Source organism: Corvus kubaryi, unplaced genomic scaffold (genome assembly GCF_017639235.1).
Source record: "Corvus kubaryi isolate FWS band 111438036 unplaced genomic scaffold, C.kubaryi_AGA036_p1.0 37367, whole genome shotgun sequence".
NCBI classification, from domain to species: Eukaryota; Metazoa; Chordata; class Aves; order Passeriformes; family Corvidae; genus Corvus; species Corvus kubaryi.
The window spans coordinates 783,177-800,859 of NW_024581119.1; the positions used below are offsets into that span (position 1 = coordinate 783,177).

Genomic DNA, 17,683 nt, shown 5'->3' on the forward strand with positions numbered 1-17,683 from the left:
CTGGGAGGGGATGGATCTGGGGTGTCGTGACGCTGTCTCCTGGGAGGCGACAAGCCTGGGGTGTCGTGACGCTGACGCCGAGGTGCAGATGGGTCAGGAGTGTTGTGACGCTGCCGCCGCCGGGGAGGTGACGGATCTGGGGTGCCAGGACGTCGCCTTCTGGGAGGGGATGGGTCAGGGGTGTCATGACGCTGCCGTCTCCTGGGAGGTGACGGATCAGGGGTGTCACAGCGCTGCCGCCGGGGAGGTGAAGGGTCGGGGGTGTCGTGACGCTGCCTTTTGGGAGGTGATGAGTCTGGTGTAACATGATGCCGTCTCCTGGGAGGTGAAGGGTCAGGAGTGTCATGATGCTGCCGTCTCCTGGGAGGTGACAGATCTGGGGTGTCACGACGCTGCCTTTTGGGAGGTGATGAGTCTGGTGTATCGTGACGCTGTCTCCTGGGAGGGGACGGGTCAGGGGTGTCGTGACGCCGTCTCCTGGGAGGTGAAGGGTCAGGGGTGTCGTGACGCTGCCGTCTCGGGGGTGAGAGGTCCAAGGAGCCGTTGTGTTTCCCTCCCGGGGGTGAGGACTCTGGGGAGTCGTGGCGCTGCCGCCTGCGAGGGCAGAGAAAGTGACAGTGAGATCCCTTTTTGTTTGGGGAAGCCACAGAGCTGGTCAAGGCTGGGAACGGCTTTGTGAACGTGGATTCATTTGGGTTCTGCACCCCTGACCCACAGCACTGAGCCACAGCCTTCCCAGAGCACATCCCAGAAACCCGCCAAGGCAGCCTGGATCCCAGCAGAGCTGGAATTTTAAAGTCTCCACCCTCACCATTATTCAAACTGACAAGGACCATCACCCTGACCTCCCTGGCAGTGACACAAACACACAGAGCTGCCAGTCCCCCACCCCAAGCAGGGGGTATCCAGAAGGGAAAGCTGTCCACAAGTGGCCACATTTCCCAGCAAAGCACTTGGAAAGCACAGAACCAGACAGTCAAACCTGAAAACCAGAGTGAACCAGGAGCAGAATTCCTGGTTGGAGCCCCCATACCTCGTGGCAGACTTGGCAGGTCCCAAAATATCCGAACTCTGCGAGTCCTCATTCTGGTCTGAAGGAAAACAATCGGGATCACCGTTGGTAGCGCTCTGCACAGCTCAGCAGCCCCCAGCATCTCAAGCATTGTTTTTTAGCTGGTATTATTTTTAACTTGCATCATTGTTTGGAGAAGCCAAACAGTAGAGAGTGAGAGAAGGGGCTGCTCTCACCTCCTAACAGCTTCCATTTGGAGTTTGTTCGGAACTCTTCCATGAGCTTCACTTCATCGGGGCGCTCATCAACGAACTCTGCCACCTGAGGACACCACACCGAACAACAGGGCCTTACCAAAAGGCACAACTCCCACCTCCCTCCTAGCACATCCACTTCAGCCCAGCAATCCCAGTCCCTCTGCCTTGTTCCAGCAGCTGGTTTGGAGCACAGAACCACCGTGCTGGCCCTTGGAACACACAGGCACATAAAGAACAGGCTGCTTTGACCCGCAGGGAGCTCACTCATCCCTCCAGAGCCCCGAGCAGGAATCTCACCCATGGCTGAGGCAGAACCCACCAACAGACAGGGCAGGGAGAGGGGCTTTGCCAAGCTCTTCCCAGAGGGAGACACGAGGTGACCTAAGAACCGATTTAGGGTGTGAGACCGCGTGTAACGGGACTCGCCGCTCACCACAGGCATGTCCCCTTCGTCCTCCTCCTCCTCCTCCTTCTCCGGGGCGGCGGCGATGCTGCTCCAGCTCACATCGTCATCCACGATCCGCATCCTGGGAGCGCAGAGAGGCGCTGCCGTCAGCACCCGTCAGGAACGGGGGGATCTGCGACGGGGGAGCCCCCGGGAGCCTCCCGGCCCCGGGGGGGGGGCTCGGAGGGAGGGTTTTGAGAAGGGATTTCGGGGAGATGGGCGCGGAGGGGATCCCATGCCCAGGCACCAGGGAGAGTCGCGCCTATCGCCCGCTTCCCCGAGACTCACCCGGCTCTGCCGGTGCCGCCCGGCGGCTTCTTCTTGCGGCGGCGGCGGGGCTGGGCGGGCTCGGCGGGGCCGCTCAGGTACCGCCGCAGGTACTCGGCCTTCGACACCCCCGGCGCCGCCATCGCGCTGTGACGCAAAACCCCGGCGCCGGCAGGAAGGGGCGGGGCCTGGGCGCGGCGGGAAGGGCGGGGGGCGGAGCCAGGCACGCGCGGGGATGGGGGCGGGGCCGAGCGGCGGCGGCTGAGGGCACGGACGGGGCGGGGCCGAGCGGCGGCGGCTGAGGGCACGGACGGGGCGGGGCCGAGCGGCGGCGGCTGAGGGCACGGACGGGGCGGCGGCTGAGGGCACGGACGGGGCGGCGGCTGAGGGCACGGACGGAGCGGCGGCTGAGGGCACGGACGGAGCGGCGGCTGAGGGCACGGACGGGGCGGCGGCGGCGGCGGCAGGAAGGGCGGGACACGGAGCCAGCAACAGCTTTATTGGGGAACCGCCTCCGCTTCCACCCCCCGGCCCCGGCACATCGACACCTCCCCCCAGGGGGGGGGCCCTGAGGCCCAGCCCCGCTGCCCTGGCCGCGGGAAGGCGAGCAGAGTCCTGGTCCCACACAAGTCCCGGTCCCTGCGGCAGCTGGGGAAGCGGGCTGGGAGGGCTGCGCTGCCCCCGCTACCGGCCCGAGGCCACCTCTGTCTCGTAGCCCTCTGTTCTCATGTCGTTCAGGCCCAGCTCTTCGTTCTGCTCAAAGGTGCGCTCGTAGCGCTGCACGCGCAGCTCCGGGTCCTCCTCCGGGGCGTACACGTTCTGTGGGGACAGGGAAAGCTCCTGCCCTGCCCTCTTCCCACGGGCAGCGCCCAGGCAGAGCCCCCACCAAGCCAGCAGTGCTTTCCCTGCGCTGGACAGAGCCTGCAGCAACCTGCAGCTCGTGCCCGAGCTCCAACGGGAACCCTACCCACAACATGTTCCAGGGAAATAAAATCCCTCCAATTGCTCAGGGAGCACATCCCGAGGGCCCAAGGCTGTACCTGGAGGTAACTGTTGCCTGCAGGGTCATCCATGATGACGTGAGCCTGGGTCTTCCCCTCTATGATCTGCGGGAACAGAGCAAGTCCAGCCATTAAGGCTCTTGCTAATCCTTCAGCGCTGCTGGCACCAGCACAGAGCACGGAAAATCCAGGGTAAACTCACGTCCTGCAGCTTCCCAATGAACTCCTGCAGCTTCCCTGTCCTGCTGGGTGTGGAGCTGTCTCCCAGAGTGAAGGGGTTCTTCTCCACCTGGAAGGGCAGGTAAGGCAGCCAGGCCCCCCTAGCCAGCACAAAGAGGAGGGGAGGGGGCTGAGCCCCCCAGGCTGGCCCAGGGCCCCTCACCAGGTCACGGATGTCCTTCAGCAGCCCCTCCAGCGTGGTGAACTTCCCCCCCAGCGCTCCCATGCCCAGCTCGAACTCCAGCTCTGGGATCTCCACGCTGCACGTCTCCGACTGCAAAGGTGAGCACCCCGTGAGCTCCACGCAGGGAGGGCTGGGCCCCCCTGGACTCCCCACACCCTCCACAGGAGGACGGGGCAGGTCCCCAGGGCACTGCACCTTCAGGATATCCCTGGTCATGTCGGAAGGGTCCGTAATGCGGAGGGTGATCCTGGTGCCTCGCGGTTCGATGGCTCCTCCAGACTTCACCTGGGAGCACCCGGCAGTGAGCTCCACTGTTCACACTCAGCTCACACCACGATGCTTTAGCAGGGTTTGTCCCAGCAGCCCAGAGGCCACTCCAAACCTGGGACCGTGGCCTCACCACCCAGCATAAAGCACCTCCTGACAGTGCCCCCAAATCCAGTTTCCCTCCCAAACAGCCCCATTGGGAAGCAGAGCTGAGGGGCAAAGGCACAGAACACCACTCCCTTCCCCCCTGCCCTCTTTCCAGCTCACCTCGTTGGTCCTGTGCCCACAGGAGTCACAGTTGGTGGCCATGATAATCACTTCCTTAAAGTGTGGGATTTCTGGAGCAGGGAGTCAAGGAAAACCTCGAAGCAGCAGCCAAGGGATGGCAGGAGCCCACTGGGAGTTGTGAGCAGCCCTGAGACAGCCCTGCACCCCAACAGGCCCTGCTTGAGAGAACTTACTCGGGCCCATGGTGCAGCAGGGAGGGCCCAGGGCTGTGCAGTGCCCGTCACCCCCCGGTGCAGCCCCCGGCCCGTGCCCACCCTCGAAGGATACGCACTAACTTCATGTTGGTGCTGGCCGGGGCATTGCACTCGGGGCAGTTGGTGTTGAACTGCAGGACCTGGGGGAGGGAAAGGGCAGCCAGAATGTCCCAGCCAGCCCAGGGCAGCTGTCCTGGGTGTCCCTCAGCACTGCAGCATCACCCACCTCATCCCTCAGGTCCTCGGCAGCATCCCGCGGCTTTGCATCCACCTCCTCTCCCTGCAAGGGAAGCATTAACTCCTGTTCCCCGGTTTGGGGTCCCCCAGGGAGGCAGGATTGATCCCAGTCACCTCCAGTCCCAGCAGAGCAGACTGCTGGGGGCTCCTCCTGTAGTGAGTGACCACCAGAGCCTCGTCCCTCTGCGGCGCATGGGGGTTCTCCACAAAGCTGTTCCCGGAGGGATCATCGAGGATCTGCGGGAGAAGGGGGCCTGAGGGAGCCGTCCTGCACCCCTCACCCAGTCAGGGCTGCCCTTCCATGAGCACTCACAAAGGTGAAGGGGGAATTGACTTCTTTCAGCTGCCTCAGTTTCCCAATGAACTCGTCTATTTTCCTGGCCACCTCCTTGTCGGTCGCCTGGAAGAGGACACGGAATCGCAGAATCGTTGGAAATAGAGAACACCCCCAGATGGGATTCAGCTGCTGCAGGGGCAGCCCAGAGCTGCTGACAGAGGTGACCACGGCACAAAGCAGAGCCCCAGCGCTCTCCCCACCAGCCCTGTGTGGCACCACGGGGCAGGGGATGGACATGCCAAACATTTGCCATCCCTGAGGAGCTTCCCCTTACCCTGCGGGCGGGCTGGTCCTGCTCCAGGCCTGCCACAGCTCTGTCAATGATGCCCTCGATGGTGGTGAGGACTTGGCAAGGGAAGGACACAGAGGTGACAACGCTGTTACCACAGCCCAGCGGCAGCCGGGAGCCCCCACACAAACTGCTCCCATTTACCCACCTCCCTTCTGGCTGAAGGCAGGGATCTCAAAGTCCAGCTCTGGAATTCGAGCTGAGGCACAGTCGGTCTTCACCACCTCCCTGTTCATGTCCTGCACACACAGCCGGAGAGCAGCCTCAGGATCCCCAATAGATCCAGGGGCTCCCACACACGGGGGTCCCAGCGTGGTGCTGGCTCCAGCCCCCCTTCCCTTAGGACTGGGCACATTTTGGGCCTGGAACAGAGCGGGGAGATCCTGCCCACCTGGCGGGAGGCGACAGCCAGGGTGTAGCGCACACCCTGCTCCTGGATCCTGCCCGCTGACTGGATCTCCGTGTTGGACCAGGAGCAGCTGTCGCAGGAGAAGGAGCTGACGATGATCTCTTTGAAGAAGGGGATCCTGGTGAGCAGGAGCCGCGTCACTCCCTGCGGCAGCGAGGGGCCTCGTGGGAACCCGAGCCAGGGGCGATGGCGCCCGGGGCCCTGACAGCACCTCCCAGCACGGGCAGCCCCCCGCCCCCACCGCTGCTGCCCCCCAAACCTCCTCGAAACGCCCTCCTGACCCCACTAGTGCCCCCCACCCCAACATCACCTGCGGCCCCCGGCGGGTCCTTCCCCGCTCCTGCCCCTCATCGCCCCCCAGACCTCTGTACCTCCCACCGACCCCTGTCCCGCTCCTCCCCCCGACCACTGGAGCCCCCCCGTCCTGGTGTGTGTCCCCGGACCCCCACAGGCCCCTACAGCCCCTCCCTGAACCCCCCAGACTCCTGCACGCCCTCCTTTGGCCCCCACAGACCCCTGTGCCCACCCTGACCCCCGCACACCCCTGTCCTGCTCTCGCCCTCAATCCCCGCAGGGCGCTGCTGCCCGGCCCCCGGGGCCCCTCACGTTGCGGAAGCAATTCATGCACAGGGACTCGATCTCTGCGGGCTGCTGCTCGCCGTCCTCGGCGCTGAGGGGTCGGAACAGGGATCCCCCGGGCCCCGCGCCCGGCCCCGGCCCCGCCGCCGCCTCCATGGCCCCCAGCGCCGACATGATGGTGGCGCGTCACGTGGCGGCGCGGGGTGATGACGCACAGGTCACGCGGGTGCGGCGGGTCACGTGGCGCGCGCGGGCCGCGATGGCGGCGCCTTTATTTGGGTTCAGCCCCGGAGCCGCCCCGGCCCCGCCGCCCCGCCCGGCCCTGCCTGCGCCTCCCCGGGCCCCTCCCCGCCCCGCTCGCTCAGGCTCAGCGCCAGGTCCCGCCACAGCGCGTCCAGCCGGGCGCGCAGGTCCTCCAGGGGCGGCGGCGGCGGCGCGTCCAGCGGCTCCTCGGGCGGGTCCGGGCGGGCGCTGAGCTTCAGCCGCATCTCCTCCGTCTCCTGGTCCAGCGCCCGGGTGAAGGCCTGGATCTGGGCGTACGTGTCCTGCCGGAACTCCTCCACGCGCCGCTGCACCTCCCGCGCCAGCGCCTCCCTGTAGCGGCCCGGGGGCGCCGCGGGCTCCCCGGGGCTGCCGGGGTACAGGCTCAGCTTCGCCTTCAGCTGCTCCAGGTTCTTCTGGATCTGCTGGTGCAGGTCCCGCGCGTTGCGGGTCAGCTTGGCCGACAGCTCCTGGATGTGCTGGTTGAGCTGCTCGGGGCTGGCGCGGGCGTGCGGGGCCACGCTGCCGTGCAGCTCCTCCACGTTGCGGTGGATCTCGGTCAGCAGCCGGTCCGTGTACGGGTGGAAGATGTCCTTCACCTGGTCCGTGTGGAAGGCGATCTTGTCGGTGTAGTGAGCCATGAAGCGCTGGAGCTCGTCGGCGCCGTCCAGGAGCTGCGCCGTCACCTCCCGGCTCGGCATCAGGTGCCGCCGGAGCTCCCGGGCCCGCAGGGACACCTGGTCCAGGAGCTCCTCCGTGAACGGCTGCAGCTGCTGCCGCAGGTCGTCCAGGTGCTTCCCGACCTGCTGGTGCACCTCGTCCACGTACGGGGACAGCTTCACCCTGAGGCTGTCCAGCTCCCTGCGGATGACCTTGCGCAGGCTGTCTGAGTCCTGGTAGAGCCGCGGCTGGAGGCCCCTGTTGAGGGGTGACAGCTTCTCCAGGAAGTCGCCCATGTAGCTGACCCCATCCTGAATGCTTTCCTTCAGGTTCCTGCACAAGACAGCCACCAACACCCCCGAGTGACCACAACACCCCTTTGTGCCCCACACACCTCTGATAAAAGCTGCCAACACCCGCCAGGGCCCTTCCTTTGAGTTTCTCTGTCCCCAGGGGGAGAAAAGCAGGGCCCCGGGTGTGCTGGTGGGGCCTGGGGGCCCCGGAGCGCTGTACTCACATGATGTCCTTGCCCAGCTTGCTCTGGCCGTGCTCCAGGCTGTCCTTGTCACCCGTCAGCTGGCTGAGGTACTCCCAGAAGCCGCTCTGCGCCGGCTTGGCCGGGGACACTGTGGGCAGGAGCTGCGGTTATGGTGCTGCCCACCCAGCCCTGCTGCCCCCAGAGCCCCGTGCCCGCACCCACCTGGGCAGGTGGCCAGGAAGGAGAGGAGCAGTGCAGCCTTCAGCAGCATGGTCCGGCTGCAGGAGAGACAGGAGAGGAGCCGTCGGCTGCTCCGAGCGCCCGCGGGGTGGTGGTGCCTCTGCTGCACACCCCCTCGCCGCTGCCTGCAAGGGCCTCGCTCCTGGGGTCCGCTGTGACACCTGGAGCTCCCCTAAAAACACCTGGGGTTCCCCATAACACCTACGGGTCCCCGAAACACTTCGGGTCCCCCGAAGCACCTGGAATCACACCCAGCTCCTTCAGCCACACGAACTTAAAGCCCCCTGCCCCTCACCTGGCTCTGGTCGCCTCCCGTGTCCCTCCCGCCCAGAGCCGGCCGCTGGCCGCCCTTATATAGGCCCGCGGGGAGGCCGAGGAGCGGGCGATAAGGCGGCTTTGGTATGGGAAGGCTTTTTGGACCTCACTCCGTGTAAACACAACGTGGAGGTCCGAGCATGCTCCGGGGAGGTGACCTGGGGGCCGGTCACCTGACTGCCCGCTGCCCCCCGGGCTCGGGGAGAGGGCTGGCCCTGCCCCGCAGCCGCTCTTTGCATGCCGGAGGGAAAGCCGGACGGAGCTGCCGGGGTGGTGCGAGGCAGCAGGATGGGGATGGGGATGGGGATAGGGATGGGATGGGGATGGGGATGGGGATGGGGATGGAGACAGCGGCTGCAGCTCCTGTCGGGAGGAAAAGGGAGCCTGGAGCCCCGGGAGGGGTGCGGGAGGGTGAGCCCGGCCCGGCTGTGCCGGGGAAGGCTGGGATGAGCGGGCAGGGAGCACACCTTCCCCTGCGCGTGGCTGCCCGCTCCCGCCGGACACCCAGCCCGCCGTGCTCGTATCCTTTCCTTTGCACGTTGGTTTTTACCGGGAACAAACCAGGGCACCCTGGGGCGGGGGGCGAAGTCCGGCGCTCCCGGGGTGAAACGCCGAGCGGTCGCCAGCGCTGCTCCGGCACCAAAGTCCGCGCGGCTCCCTCGCCTGGGCCGACACGTGAGGTCGCTCCAGGCAGCGCTGGCCGTGCTTCACCTCATCCCGTCCCGTCCCGTCCCTTCCCATCCCATCCCATCCCATCCCACCCCGGGCTCCTGCCAGCACCGCGCCGCAGTCCCCCTTCCCTCTCCCTGGTCCGCGGAGCTCCCTTCCTGTGCGAGCCCCACCGGGCTGTGGGGACGAGGTGTCAGTCACCCACCCAGATCCCCATCCCTCACGGCAGCTGCTGCCCCACCACTGTGGGGATGTTTGGCCGCATCCCGGGGCTCTGCCCCTCGGCAGCCACCTGGGTGCCCCCCGCTGCTGTGGCACCCCGGTGTGATGAGGTGACAGCGAGGCCCCGGCCCTGTGCTGGCCCACGGGCTCACCTGGCTGCCACCATCTCCAGACGCCACAGAGACTTCCCGCCCACCTGACCCCACCTCTGCTCCCTCTCCCTGGTGCCCCAGAACCCAAATTCGGGGCGATGCTCCCTCCTCAGAACAGCTGAGGGTGCCCCAGGTATCCCCTCCCAGGGCAGGACAACAGGATGCTGTGGGAAGGAAGGACACAGACCAGCACGTGCATCACAAGGAGATTTATTTCTGCCACAGGAAGTGGCCGGGAACGTTTGGAGTGTGTGTGGATGGCCGGCCGGGGCGGCTTAGTTCTGTGGGGGTGGGACGGTGCTGAGGAAAGCAGCCACCTTCTCCCGCACCTCCTTCTCCAGCAGCTCCAGGTGATCCTCCACGCCGGCAGTGCCCGACTCCAGCTTCCCGCGCATCTCCTCCAGCCGCTGCACCAGCTGCTTCCCGAAGGTGTCTCCGAAGGGAGCCGCCTGCTGCCGGAAGGCCTCCAGCGTCTGCCCCACGCGCTGGTCCAGCTGCTGGGCCAGGAGAGCCAGGCGCTGCCGCAGGCTCTCGGCGTCTCCGCTCGCCGCCTCCCGCAGCTCCCGTGCCAGCGGGCTCAGCTGGGCACGCAGCTCCTCGGAGCTGGCAGCCAGGCGGGTGCGCAGCTCCTCGGCCGCCCGCTCCATCTGCAAGGTCAGGCTCTCCAGCTGCCGGTTGAGGCCGTCCTGCACCTCCTGGGCATAGGGGCTGAGCCCGCGCCGCAGCTCGGCCACGCTCTGCTCCACCTGCGCCTTCAGCTCGTCTGCCACGGGCGACAGCCGCTCCTTCAGGCTCTCCACGCCGCCGTCGATCTGCTGCTGCAGCCGGTCGGCGTAGGGGCTGAGGGAGGCCCGGACGCTCTCGGCGTTGTCCTGCAGCCGCTCCCGCAGCTCGGCCGCGTAGGGCTCCAGTGCCCGCTGCAGCTCCCCGGCGCTGCGGTCCACCTGGGAGCGCAGCTCCTCGGCATAGGGGCTGATCTTGGCCTGCAGCTGGCGGATGTTGGTGCCGATCTGCTGGTGCACCTCATCGGCGTAGGGCGCCAGCTTGGCCTGCAGCTCCTGCAGCTCCCGCCGGATCTGCTCCTTCAGCCGCTGGGAATCCTGCGCCAGCCGCGCCTGCAGCTCCGTGGCAAAGGGCACCAGCCGCTCCTGCAGGTCCTCAGCGTAGGCGCTGATGCTCTGCAGGTTGCTCTTCAGCAGGGTGCTGGGGAGAAGGGACACATCAGGGCCTGTGTGCCCACATCCCCAGGCCCTGCCTGGCACCCCCTGGTCTCCCTGAGCCCCCCAGCAGCCCCGAGCCCCCCAGCACTGCTGCTCGGCTCACTTGAGCTGCTTGCTGATCTCAGTCTGCTGCAGCTGGTCCACCGTGTCCTTGGCATTGCTGCCCAGCTCTGTGAAGTACTTCCAGATCACGCTGGCCACCTCGTCAGGGTTCACATCAGCCCGTGACCCTGCAAGGGTTGCTGGGATCAGCGCTCGCACAGCCCCATTCGCCCAGGGACATCAGGTCCCCATCACTGCCCCGGGGCAGGACCACCCTGCTGGCACCAGGGAGCCTCGCGCCACCTCACCTGAGATCGCAAGGAGAACCAGGACAAGGGCGGCTGCCTTCGGCGCCATCCTGAGTGCTGGGGACTCCTGTGGGAGCACAGAGAGGAGGTGAAGGAAGCTCAGGGACCAGCAGCACCCCAGCCCCCTGCCAGAGGTGATGGAGACCCCGGCTTTCCAGCCCCTGCAGCTGCTCACCTGTGCTGCCACGGCCGCGGTACCTGCGGAGCCGGCAGCTCCCAGCACTATTTATGCAGCCTGAGCACCCCTGCAGCTTCCACGCGGGCTGTGACACAGCGAGGGCGTGGATTTTAACGCGGGCACGGACTTTAGCACGGGCGTAACGTGGAAGTGCCTGACGTGTGCACAGCTCTGACATCACCCGCAGCCCCGCCAGCCCCCAGCGGGGTGACAGGGGCAGACAGGGGATGGGGGTACGCAGGACACACTGAGCCCCTCCTGGGGGCCGGGGCCCTGGGCTGAGGGACACCTCGCTGCTCTGTGGGATGCAGCAATGGCCCCATCGGTGCTGGCAGTGCAGTACCTGGGGTGTGTGGTTGTGGGATAGGTGGCAGCGGGACAGGACACGGGTTCAGGGGGACGCTTTGATGGAGCTCGGGGGCACACGAGGCTGCGCACCGGCAGCAAGGCATCGATCCTTCCCAGTCCAGGCTCCTGGAGGAAGCCCTGGCACAGGGAGGGGCCAGGACACTGCAGGACACCGACCGCAGCCGCACGGTGCCTGGGAATGGAGCTGGGACCGTGCGTGTCCCTGGCGCTCTCGGCTCAGCCCACCCGCGGCCCGGGGGCAGCGGAGCAGCGCGGCGTGTCCCAGCGGGCAAAGGGCAGGGCGCGCAGGGGCACGGACCAGCCCGGCAGCGACAGTGGCAAGGTCCGAAGAGCCTCTCGGTGCCCGAGGGCGCCGTGCCCGGGGACAGGGCCGCTGGATGTCACCCTTGTGCCGCGTGTGCCCACGGCCCCAGGGCTGTCCCCCGCCGCGGGCACCGGGCTGGCGGCGGACACGCGTGTGCACACGCACACGTATGCACAGGTATCGCACACAGACACGCGGGGCCCCAGCAGGCTCCGTCCCCGCGGGATTTCCCAACTCCTGGCCGGACGGAGCCCCCCCGCACCCCCCCGCGCTCTGCCCTGACCTTCGCACAAATCCCCCAGGGCGGCCGTGGGGAGGGTATAAATTGGGAGCCCGGGGCTGCCCCCGCGTCACAGAGCCCGGCACAGGTGAGCGGGGACATCCCTGGCGAGGGTCGTGCTGGGAAGGGGACGGGGTCGGTGTCGGGACCCCCGGCGCTCCCCTGCTGCCCCACACCGTGCGCTCCGCTCTCTCCCCAGCCATGAAGGCGTCGCTGCTGTTCCTGCTCGCCTGCACGGCCGTCCTGGCGGTGGGAGCAAGTAAGGGCCAGCGGGGCCGCGCAGGAGGAGGGGGTCGGGGCTCAGGGTGCTGGGGGGCACACACGGGGGGCACAGCCGCGGGGCCCCGTCCCCCCAATCCCACCAGGCTCGTGCTTGCAGGGGCCAACACGCCCGAGGAGCCGAAGGCGCTGGTCCAGAAGGTGCAGGAGCTGGCCCAGAAAGCCACGGACATGGCCAAGGAGGCCTTCAGCAGGGTGCGGGAGTCGGAGGCGGCGCAGCAGGCCAGGTGCCCCCGAACCCCGCCAGCCCTGTCCCTGTCGCTGTTCCCGTCCCCCGGTGGCGGCGGGGAGCCCGGCCAGGGCCCCGCGCTGACCCCCTGCCCTCCCTCCCCTCCCCGTGCAGGCAGTGGCTCTCGGACAGCGCGGAGCTGGCGAAGCAGCGGCTGGTGTGGCTCAAGGAGCAGCTGGCGGAGCTCTGGAAGAAGACTTCGGCCGCGTAGTCTCGCCGGGGGCTGCCCTGGGGCTGTCGGGGCTGGGGTCCCCCTGGCTCCCACCCGCTGTCGTGGTGCTCTCAATAAAGCGGGGCTGAAGGAAACGCTGTGGTGGCATCACTGGGGGGCTGGCAAGGAGGAGTGTGACCCGCAGGGAGAGGGAGGCCTGGGACAGACACCAGCACTGAGGTTCTCACGGCCATGTCGGGGAGCCCAGGGTGGCAGGAGCCGGTTGCTGCTTCCACAAGCTCCTGCAAATTCAGTGCCACCAATCTCCAGTGCCCTGTGTGCGGCTGAGCTGGGCGCAGTACAGGGCGAGCCCAGGGCACCCCTCACCAGTTCCCTGTCCCCCCACTCCCTCTGGGTCCCCCAGTACCCCCAGCTCAGAGCACCCCTTGCCCCCTCCAGCATCCACTGCAAAGACTGAGCGAGCTCCAATAACTTAAGTCAAGTTTATTTGACAAAAGGGAGGCAAAGCTGAGAGCGACGCCGGGTCGGGGAGGGAATTCTAGGGGAGGAGGGGGTCTCCGGGGAGGACACCCTAGGGCTGGGCTGGCCCGGGGCTCCTGCAGCCTGTCCCCAGAGCCCCCTGAGGAGAAGCACCCGGGGCAGGGCAGGGAGCACCCGGGGCGGCTGCGGAGCGGGGCTGGGGTCAGTCCCTGGCCACGCTGGCCGGCAGCTCAGGCCACGGTCTTCTGGAGATCCTCCAGCAAGCTGATGAAACGGGCCTTGAGGCTCTCGGTGTAGGGGGTGAGGCGCTCCTTGAAGTCCTGCATCAGGGGCGTCATCTTCTCACGCAGTTTGCCGAGCTGCTCCACCACCTTGGCCTGGTATTCAGCGGCCTGGGGGATGCCCTTCTCCCGGATCTCCTCCAGCTTCTGGCTCAGCTTCTGCCGCAGCTCATCGCTGAAGGGCGCCACGTTCTTGCGCAGCTCCTCGACGTGCCCGCGCAGACGGTCCCGCGCCTCCTCAGCCACCGGGGTCAGCTTCTGCTGCAGCAGCTCCACCTTCTGCTTGCTGATCTCCTTCAGCTCCTGGGCGAGGGGAGCCAGGCGCTGGCGGTACTGCTCCAGATCCTCCGTCCACTTGGCAGAGAACTGGTCCAGGAAGGGCTTGATCTTCTCTTTCACCTCCTCCAGGTCCTTGGTCAGCTCCTGGCGCAGGGACTCGGTGTCTTTCAGCCACATGTCCTGCACCTCTTTGTAGTAGGGGGCCACGTCCTCTCTCAGCTTGGCGGCGGCTGCGCCCAGCGTGTCCAGGTTCTCGCCCAGCTTCAGGCTGCGGGAGGGGAGGGAGGTCACACACGGTGCCCGGGGTGCCCCGCCAGCCCCCCTCCACACACCTCCCACTTACTCCAGCTGTTTGCCCACGGCAGAGGCCTCGAACTGGGCAATGGCTTCCTTGCCGCTGGCCTTCACTGTCTCCAGGTACACAGCGAGCATGTCCTTGAGGCGATCCAGGGGTGCCTGGGGATCATCGTGCTGCCAGAAGGAGCGGGCCTGGGTGCCTGCGGACAGAGTCGGGTGTGCTCAGGACACATCGCTCGGGGATGGCTCCAGCCCTGCCGGGGACGTGCCGGGCTCGGGAGAGGACCGGGGAGTCCCTCGGCTGCAGCTCGACTCGCAAAGCGCTTCGGAAACCGGCGGCTTCCAGCAGCGCTCGCGTCGGGCTCAGCCGCCCCATCCCTCCCGTGCTGCTCCATCCCGCGGGGATCCGCAGCCGCTGCCGCCCCGTCCGAACCTACCCGTCAGGCAGAGCAGGGCGAGGGTCAACACCACGGCTCTCATCTTCGCGCTAGACCTGCGGGCAGAGCAAGAGAGTTGGGCGCGGGCAGCCCCGGCAAATCCAACCCCGGCGGGGGCTCAGGGGTCCCCGCCGGGGCCGCGGGCGAGGGGCACCGCTCTGTCCCTGCGGGTCCTGCGGAGCAGCCCGGGCTCTTACCAGCTCTCTCTGCAGCTGCTGCTCGTCCCGTCTGAGCGGCCGGGGCTCCGCCGCCGCTATTTATGCCGGAGGGGCAGTTCCGCGGAGATAAGCCAGCGCGGCGGCCCCGGAACGCGCTCCCGGCGGGCGATGTGGCGCGCAGGGTTCAAGGATCGCGCAGCACCGGCGAGGAGCGCGGGCTTGGCAGGGGCGGCGAGCAAACAGGAGCTCCCCGCGGGACGCGCCTCTCCGGCCAAGGAGCTGTTTACGCTCCCGCTGACCCAGATTCCCGCTGGCCCTGCGGCCTTGCCGGGGCCCCTCGCAGCCCCCAGGGATTGGCCGCCAGCCCGGGGACAAGGTTTATTCCCGCAGGGATTTGGCCGGCCGTACCCGGACCCCTCGCCTCGGCCGCGGGTCTGCGCCCCGTCCTTCACCGGGCCGCTCACGTCACCCCCTTTTCCCGCTGTATCCCCAACTCAGAGGTCCCGGGAGCTGTGCCCCTGCCCGCCCATGCCAGCCCTCGCTGGGGACCCGGGCAAAGCGAAGGCTCAGCTCAGAGCAGGCACCAGCACTGGCACGGCCACCTCAAAACCCACCTCAGCCCGAACCAACCCCAGGTGCTTCCCTGTCCCATTGCCACCAGTCCAGGGATCCACAGGAATCGAGCGCACAGGGCTGAGCCCGGCCTGGCGAGGGGAGAGAGGGGACAGGGAGAGAGGGGCCATGTCCCCAGACGGGGCTGCAGGGAGTGTGCAGGGCTGGCAATGCCAGCGGGAGCTGCTACAGAGGAATGATGCTCTTGAATGGCATCAGCTCCCCGCAGCCCCAGCCTGTGCCAGCTCGCTGGGCACCTCACGGGCATCGCGCGGGTGTTGCCACCCCATGTGCTGCAGGTGCTGGAGGCACAGCTCCCTGCGCCTCCCAGACTCTACCCACAGCTGGAAAAGCCCCACTGCAGCAGATGCCCGGGCAGGGTCTGATCTGCAGCACTGCAGTTCCCCACACCCGCAGGGCGAGTCGGACTCCGCTGGGCTCCGGCTGCAGGGGGGGCTTTGGGAAACCCAACCAGGGGGGCTGCTGGAGCCCGAGGGAAGTGACAGCCCCAGGGATGGACTGGGGACACAGCAGCTGCCACCCCCTGAACTTTGGCGTTGAGCAACAAGGCAAACAAGAGCCCAGGGAAGATCATAATCATGTTTTATTTGTTATGATCCCACTGTCCAACTAATTGACTAGTTGCAAGTGACCCACAAAAAAATGGACTGAAGATTTACTGAAACGGTTTTTTTTTTCCTGTTCGTTTTTAGTCCAACATAAATGAGGAAGAAAAAAAAATACTTCTGACATTTCCAAAAAACAGAAATAATAGCAAAGTATATTAATATACATTCAACATATACTGCGCGTATTGATTACTACAATACAAAGCCATGATAAAAAAAGTGTGGTACTGCGGATGGCACGGTGACGGCCCTGCGGGGCGGCTGCTGCGGGGGGGCCCGGCGACTCTCCCAGGATACAGTGTCATGTAAACAAAAGGAAAACGAACCAAAGGGACAGAGCAAAAGGCTTTCAGCGTTTCCCACCCTTCCCGCTCGATCCGGTGGGCTCCCCGCGCCCCCCAGCCCGCAGGTGCCGGGGAGGGGCCGTGCACGGCCGGGCTGCGGAGCTCCCCTCCGCTCCGGTTTTCGGGATCGCAGAGCCGTTAGCGTTGTTCTCCCGGAGAAGGGGAGGCCGGGAAGAGGCACGGGCTAAGGATAGCAAAGTCACCTCTGCCGTGCTGGTTTCACACTTCCTTCTGTGCAAAGTCAGGAGGGATGGGTCGATGTTTCCTTTAGTTTTAAAAAATACTCCAGAAAAATGTCAGTAAGAAGGATCCGAGCTGGAGCTTGTCAAGTCCCAAAGGCAAGGGTGACACCACGTGCTCCTGAGCCCCAGGGGGGGTGGGCCTCCCGCTCTATCCACCACAGAAAGGATGGAAAAGGGACAAAGAAGAGACCTCTGCACGTCCCGACTGTATAAGGAGAATTACCACTGTCGCCACTGGCACGAGAGAAAACCAGTCACAAGAACAATGTCGTTAAAAGAAATAAAATACTTTGAACAAAAGGTGCAAGTCACAATTCATATAGAACAGAATCTAGTTAAAAATTTCTCTCAAACAGAAATTCCTTTTGCCTTTTATTAATAACAATAATAATAAAACAACATTTACCAAAAAAAAACAATTCCTACGTGATCAGGAGGAAAAGCGAAGGAAACAAAGAAAAATCCATCTGCCCTACATTAGCCAGGAAAAGAAAAAACCCCAAGTCGTGGCGGATTTGGAAAGTAAAGGGAAGGGAAGGGAGGGCAGGGCAGGGGTGATCCTGTCAGCACCCCGACACACGAGAGGGAACAGAGCAGACAGAGGTGAGACAAGAAGTGGATTGCACCGGGGTGGGGAGGGCCCCCGCCAGCGCTGCCAGGCCCAGACCCCCCCAGTGCAGCGGGACAGAGTGGAAGGAGAGCGTGGCCTCCATCCAGGAGCAGCTCCAGTCCCCTTGGACCTGCTCAGGGCAGGCTCCAGGGAGGCTCAGCCCGGTGTGGGGCCCCAGGCAGGCCAGCCCCCAGAGCAGCCCCGGTGCCGAGGCTGATCCTCCGCGTCGGGCTCAGGGCTCTGGGTGTAGCTGGAGTTACAGGCAAGTGTGGCAGAAATTAAAGAACCCAAAGGAACGACACACTGGATGAAGTGAGGATGAGGAAAGGGGCCATGGTATTCCAGTTAGTCAGAAATACTACGGCAATTTGGCGCAATGCTGCTAGATACTGTTGGTTTAAAATGGACCTTTTCATTTCAAAGCTGTACACAAACCCTGCAAGAGAGAGAAACACAGATGTTAGAGGACACCAGAATGGTGCATCTCTTCCCACAGCCCACCAGCATTGCATTCCCAGGCCATTCCTGACCCTGCCCCAGGAGAGAGACCCCGCCATGCAGAGAGGGTCTGAGAGCAGCACAAGCCTGGAAGGAGGGATGCTGTCCCTGAGCAAAGGGGGGACAGCAAACAGCCCCAGCACAGGAGCTGCGAGTGGATGGTCCCAACCCCAGCACTGGAGCAATGAGCAGGGAAAGTGACCCATGGCACTGAGGCCATGGAGGCAGCCCGAGACGTGGTGTGGAGAGAGGACACACGGATACTCACTCCCTCCCAGTTACACCCCTGCCTGCTCCATCCCAAAGGGCACCTCCGGGTGCTTGTAGCTCAGCAGGACGTCTGTGATACACGTTGAGGGGTAGCAGGAGGTGTTGAGGTGCTGGCTGCCATCGCCCAGGTTCGGGTGCTCTTGACCTTCCAAACTCTCCCCACATTCTGTAAGGGCAGAGAGG

At 65.5% G+C, this 17,683-nt stretch overlaps 7 protein-coding genes across 12 annotated transcripts in view; 1 reads left to right on the plus strand and 6 right to left on the minus strand.

The window, feature by feature from the left end:
• The window catches only part of BUD13 (BUD13 homolog), a 6,040-nt gene extending 3,841 nt beyond the window's left edge, over positions 1-2,199 (minus strand). The window contains exons 1-5 of the mRNA XM_042034174.1: positions 2,003-2,199; positions 1,703-1,796; positions 1,249-1,333; positions 1,034-1,091; positions 7-594 (exon numbers count right to left, since the gene is read on the minus strand). Of these exons, the coding sequence (XP_041890108.1) occupies positions 7-594; positions 1,034-1,091; positions 1,249-1,333; positions 1,703-1,796; positions 2,003-2,124 (947 nt within the window). The 5' untranslated portion in view covers positions 2,125-2,199. The remainder of the gene's footprint in view (positions 1-6; positions 595-1,033; positions 1,092-1,248; positions 1,334-1,702; positions 1,797-2,002) is intronic.
• Positions 2,200-2,465: 266 nt separating this feature from the next.
• Positions 2,466-6,192, minus strand: ZPR1 (ZPR1 zinc finger). The gene is made up of 14 exons (XM_042034127.1): positions 6,013-6,192; positions 5,389-5,550; positions 5,146-5,236; positions 4,983-5,053; positions 4,685-4,771; positions 4,486-4,608; positions 4,361-4,414; positions 4,208-4,274; positions 3,920-3,990; positions 3,581-3,670; positions 3,365-3,475; positions 3,185-3,271; positions 3,022-3,087; positions 2,466-2,800 (listed from the first exon to the last, which is right to left on the minus strand). Exons 1-14 carry the CDS (start codon positions 6,157-6,159, stop codon positions 2,666-2,668), a joined length of 1,362 nt encoding a protein of 453 aa, XP_041890061.1. The 5' UTR covers positions 6,160-6,192; the 3' UTR covers positions 2,466-2,665.
• A 29-nt stretch (positions 6,193-6,221) lies between these two features.
• APOA5 (apolipoprotein A5) lies at positions 6,222-8,483 on the minus strand. 2 transcript variants are annotated; one of them, XM_042034130.1, is made up of 4 exons: positions 8,407-8,483; positions 7,607-7,662; positions 7,424-7,532; positions 6,222-7,239 (listed from the first exon to the last, which is right to left on the minus strand). In XM_042034130.1, exons 2-4 carry the CDS (start codon positions 7,653-7,655, stop codon positions 6,267-6,269), a joined length of 1,131 nt encoding a protein of 376 aa, XP_041890064.1. In that variant the 5' UTR covers positions 7,656-7,662; positions 8,407-8,483; the 3' UTR covers positions 6,222-6,266. The 2 variants fall into 2 exon arrangements, with proteins under 2 accessions (XP_041890064.1, XP_041890063.1); XM_042034129.1 differs by lacking the exon at positions 8,407-8,483 and adding an exon at positions 7,920-8,390.
• Positions 8,484-9,176: 693 nt separating this feature from the next.
• Positions 9,177-11,258, minus strand: APOA4 (apolipoprotein A4). Its single transcript, XM_042034131.1, has 4 exons — positions 10,728-11,258; positions 10,553-10,619; positions 10,306-10,432; positions 9,177-10,185 (listed from the first exon to the last, which is right to left on the minus strand). Exons 2-4 carry the CDS (start codon positions 10,599-10,601, stop codon positions 9,258-9,260), a joined length of 1,104 nt encoding a protein of 367 aa, XP_041890065.1. The 5' UTR covers positions 10,602-10,619; positions 10,728-11,258; the 3' UTR covers positions 9,177-9,257.
• Positions 11,259-11,727: 469 nt separating this feature from the next.
• Positions 11,728-12,497, plus strand: LOC121667475 (apolipoprotein C-III-like). The gene is made up of 4 exons (XM_042034133.1): positions 11,728-11,771; positions 11,883-11,942; positions 12,063-12,189; positions 12,306-12,497. The coding sequence occupies exons 2-4, from the start codon at positions 11,885-11,887 to the stop codon at positions 12,400-12,402; spliced, it is 282 nt and encodes a 93-aa protein (XP_041890067.1). The 5' UTR covers positions 11,728-11,771; positions 11,883-11,884; the 3' UTR covers positions 12,403-12,497.
• Positions 12,498-12,831: 334 nt separating this feature from the next.
• APOA1 (apolipoprotein A1) lies at positions 12,832-14,727 on the minus strand. The gene is made up of 4 exons (XM_042034132.1): positions 14,335-14,727; positions 14,138-14,193; positions 13,747-13,900; positions 12,832-13,671 (listed from the first exon to the last, which is right to left on the minus strand). Exons 2-4 carry the CDS (start codon positions 14,178-14,180, stop codon positions 13,074-13,076), a joined length of 795 nt encoding a protein of 264 aa, XP_041890066.1. The 5' UTR covers positions 14,181-14,193; positions 14,335-14,727; the 3' UTR covers positions 12,832-13,073.
• A 766-nt stretch (positions 14,728-15,493) lies between these two features.
• Positions 15,494-17,683, minus strand: part of SIK3 (SIK family kinase 3) — a 70,960-nt gene continuing 68,770 nt past the window's right edge. For all 5 annotated transcript variants that reach the window (XM_042034415.1, XM_042034413.1, XM_042034414.1 and 2 more), the window contains 2 exons: positions 17,499-17,666; positions 15,494-17,168 (listed from right to left, as the gene is read on the minus strand). In XM_042034415.1, coding sequence (XP_041890349.1) covers positions 17,509-17,666 — 158 coding nt within the window. In that variant the 3' untranslated portion in view covers positions 15,494-17,168; positions 17,499-17,508. The remainder of the gene's footprint in view (positions 17,169-17,498; positions 17,667-17,683) is intronic.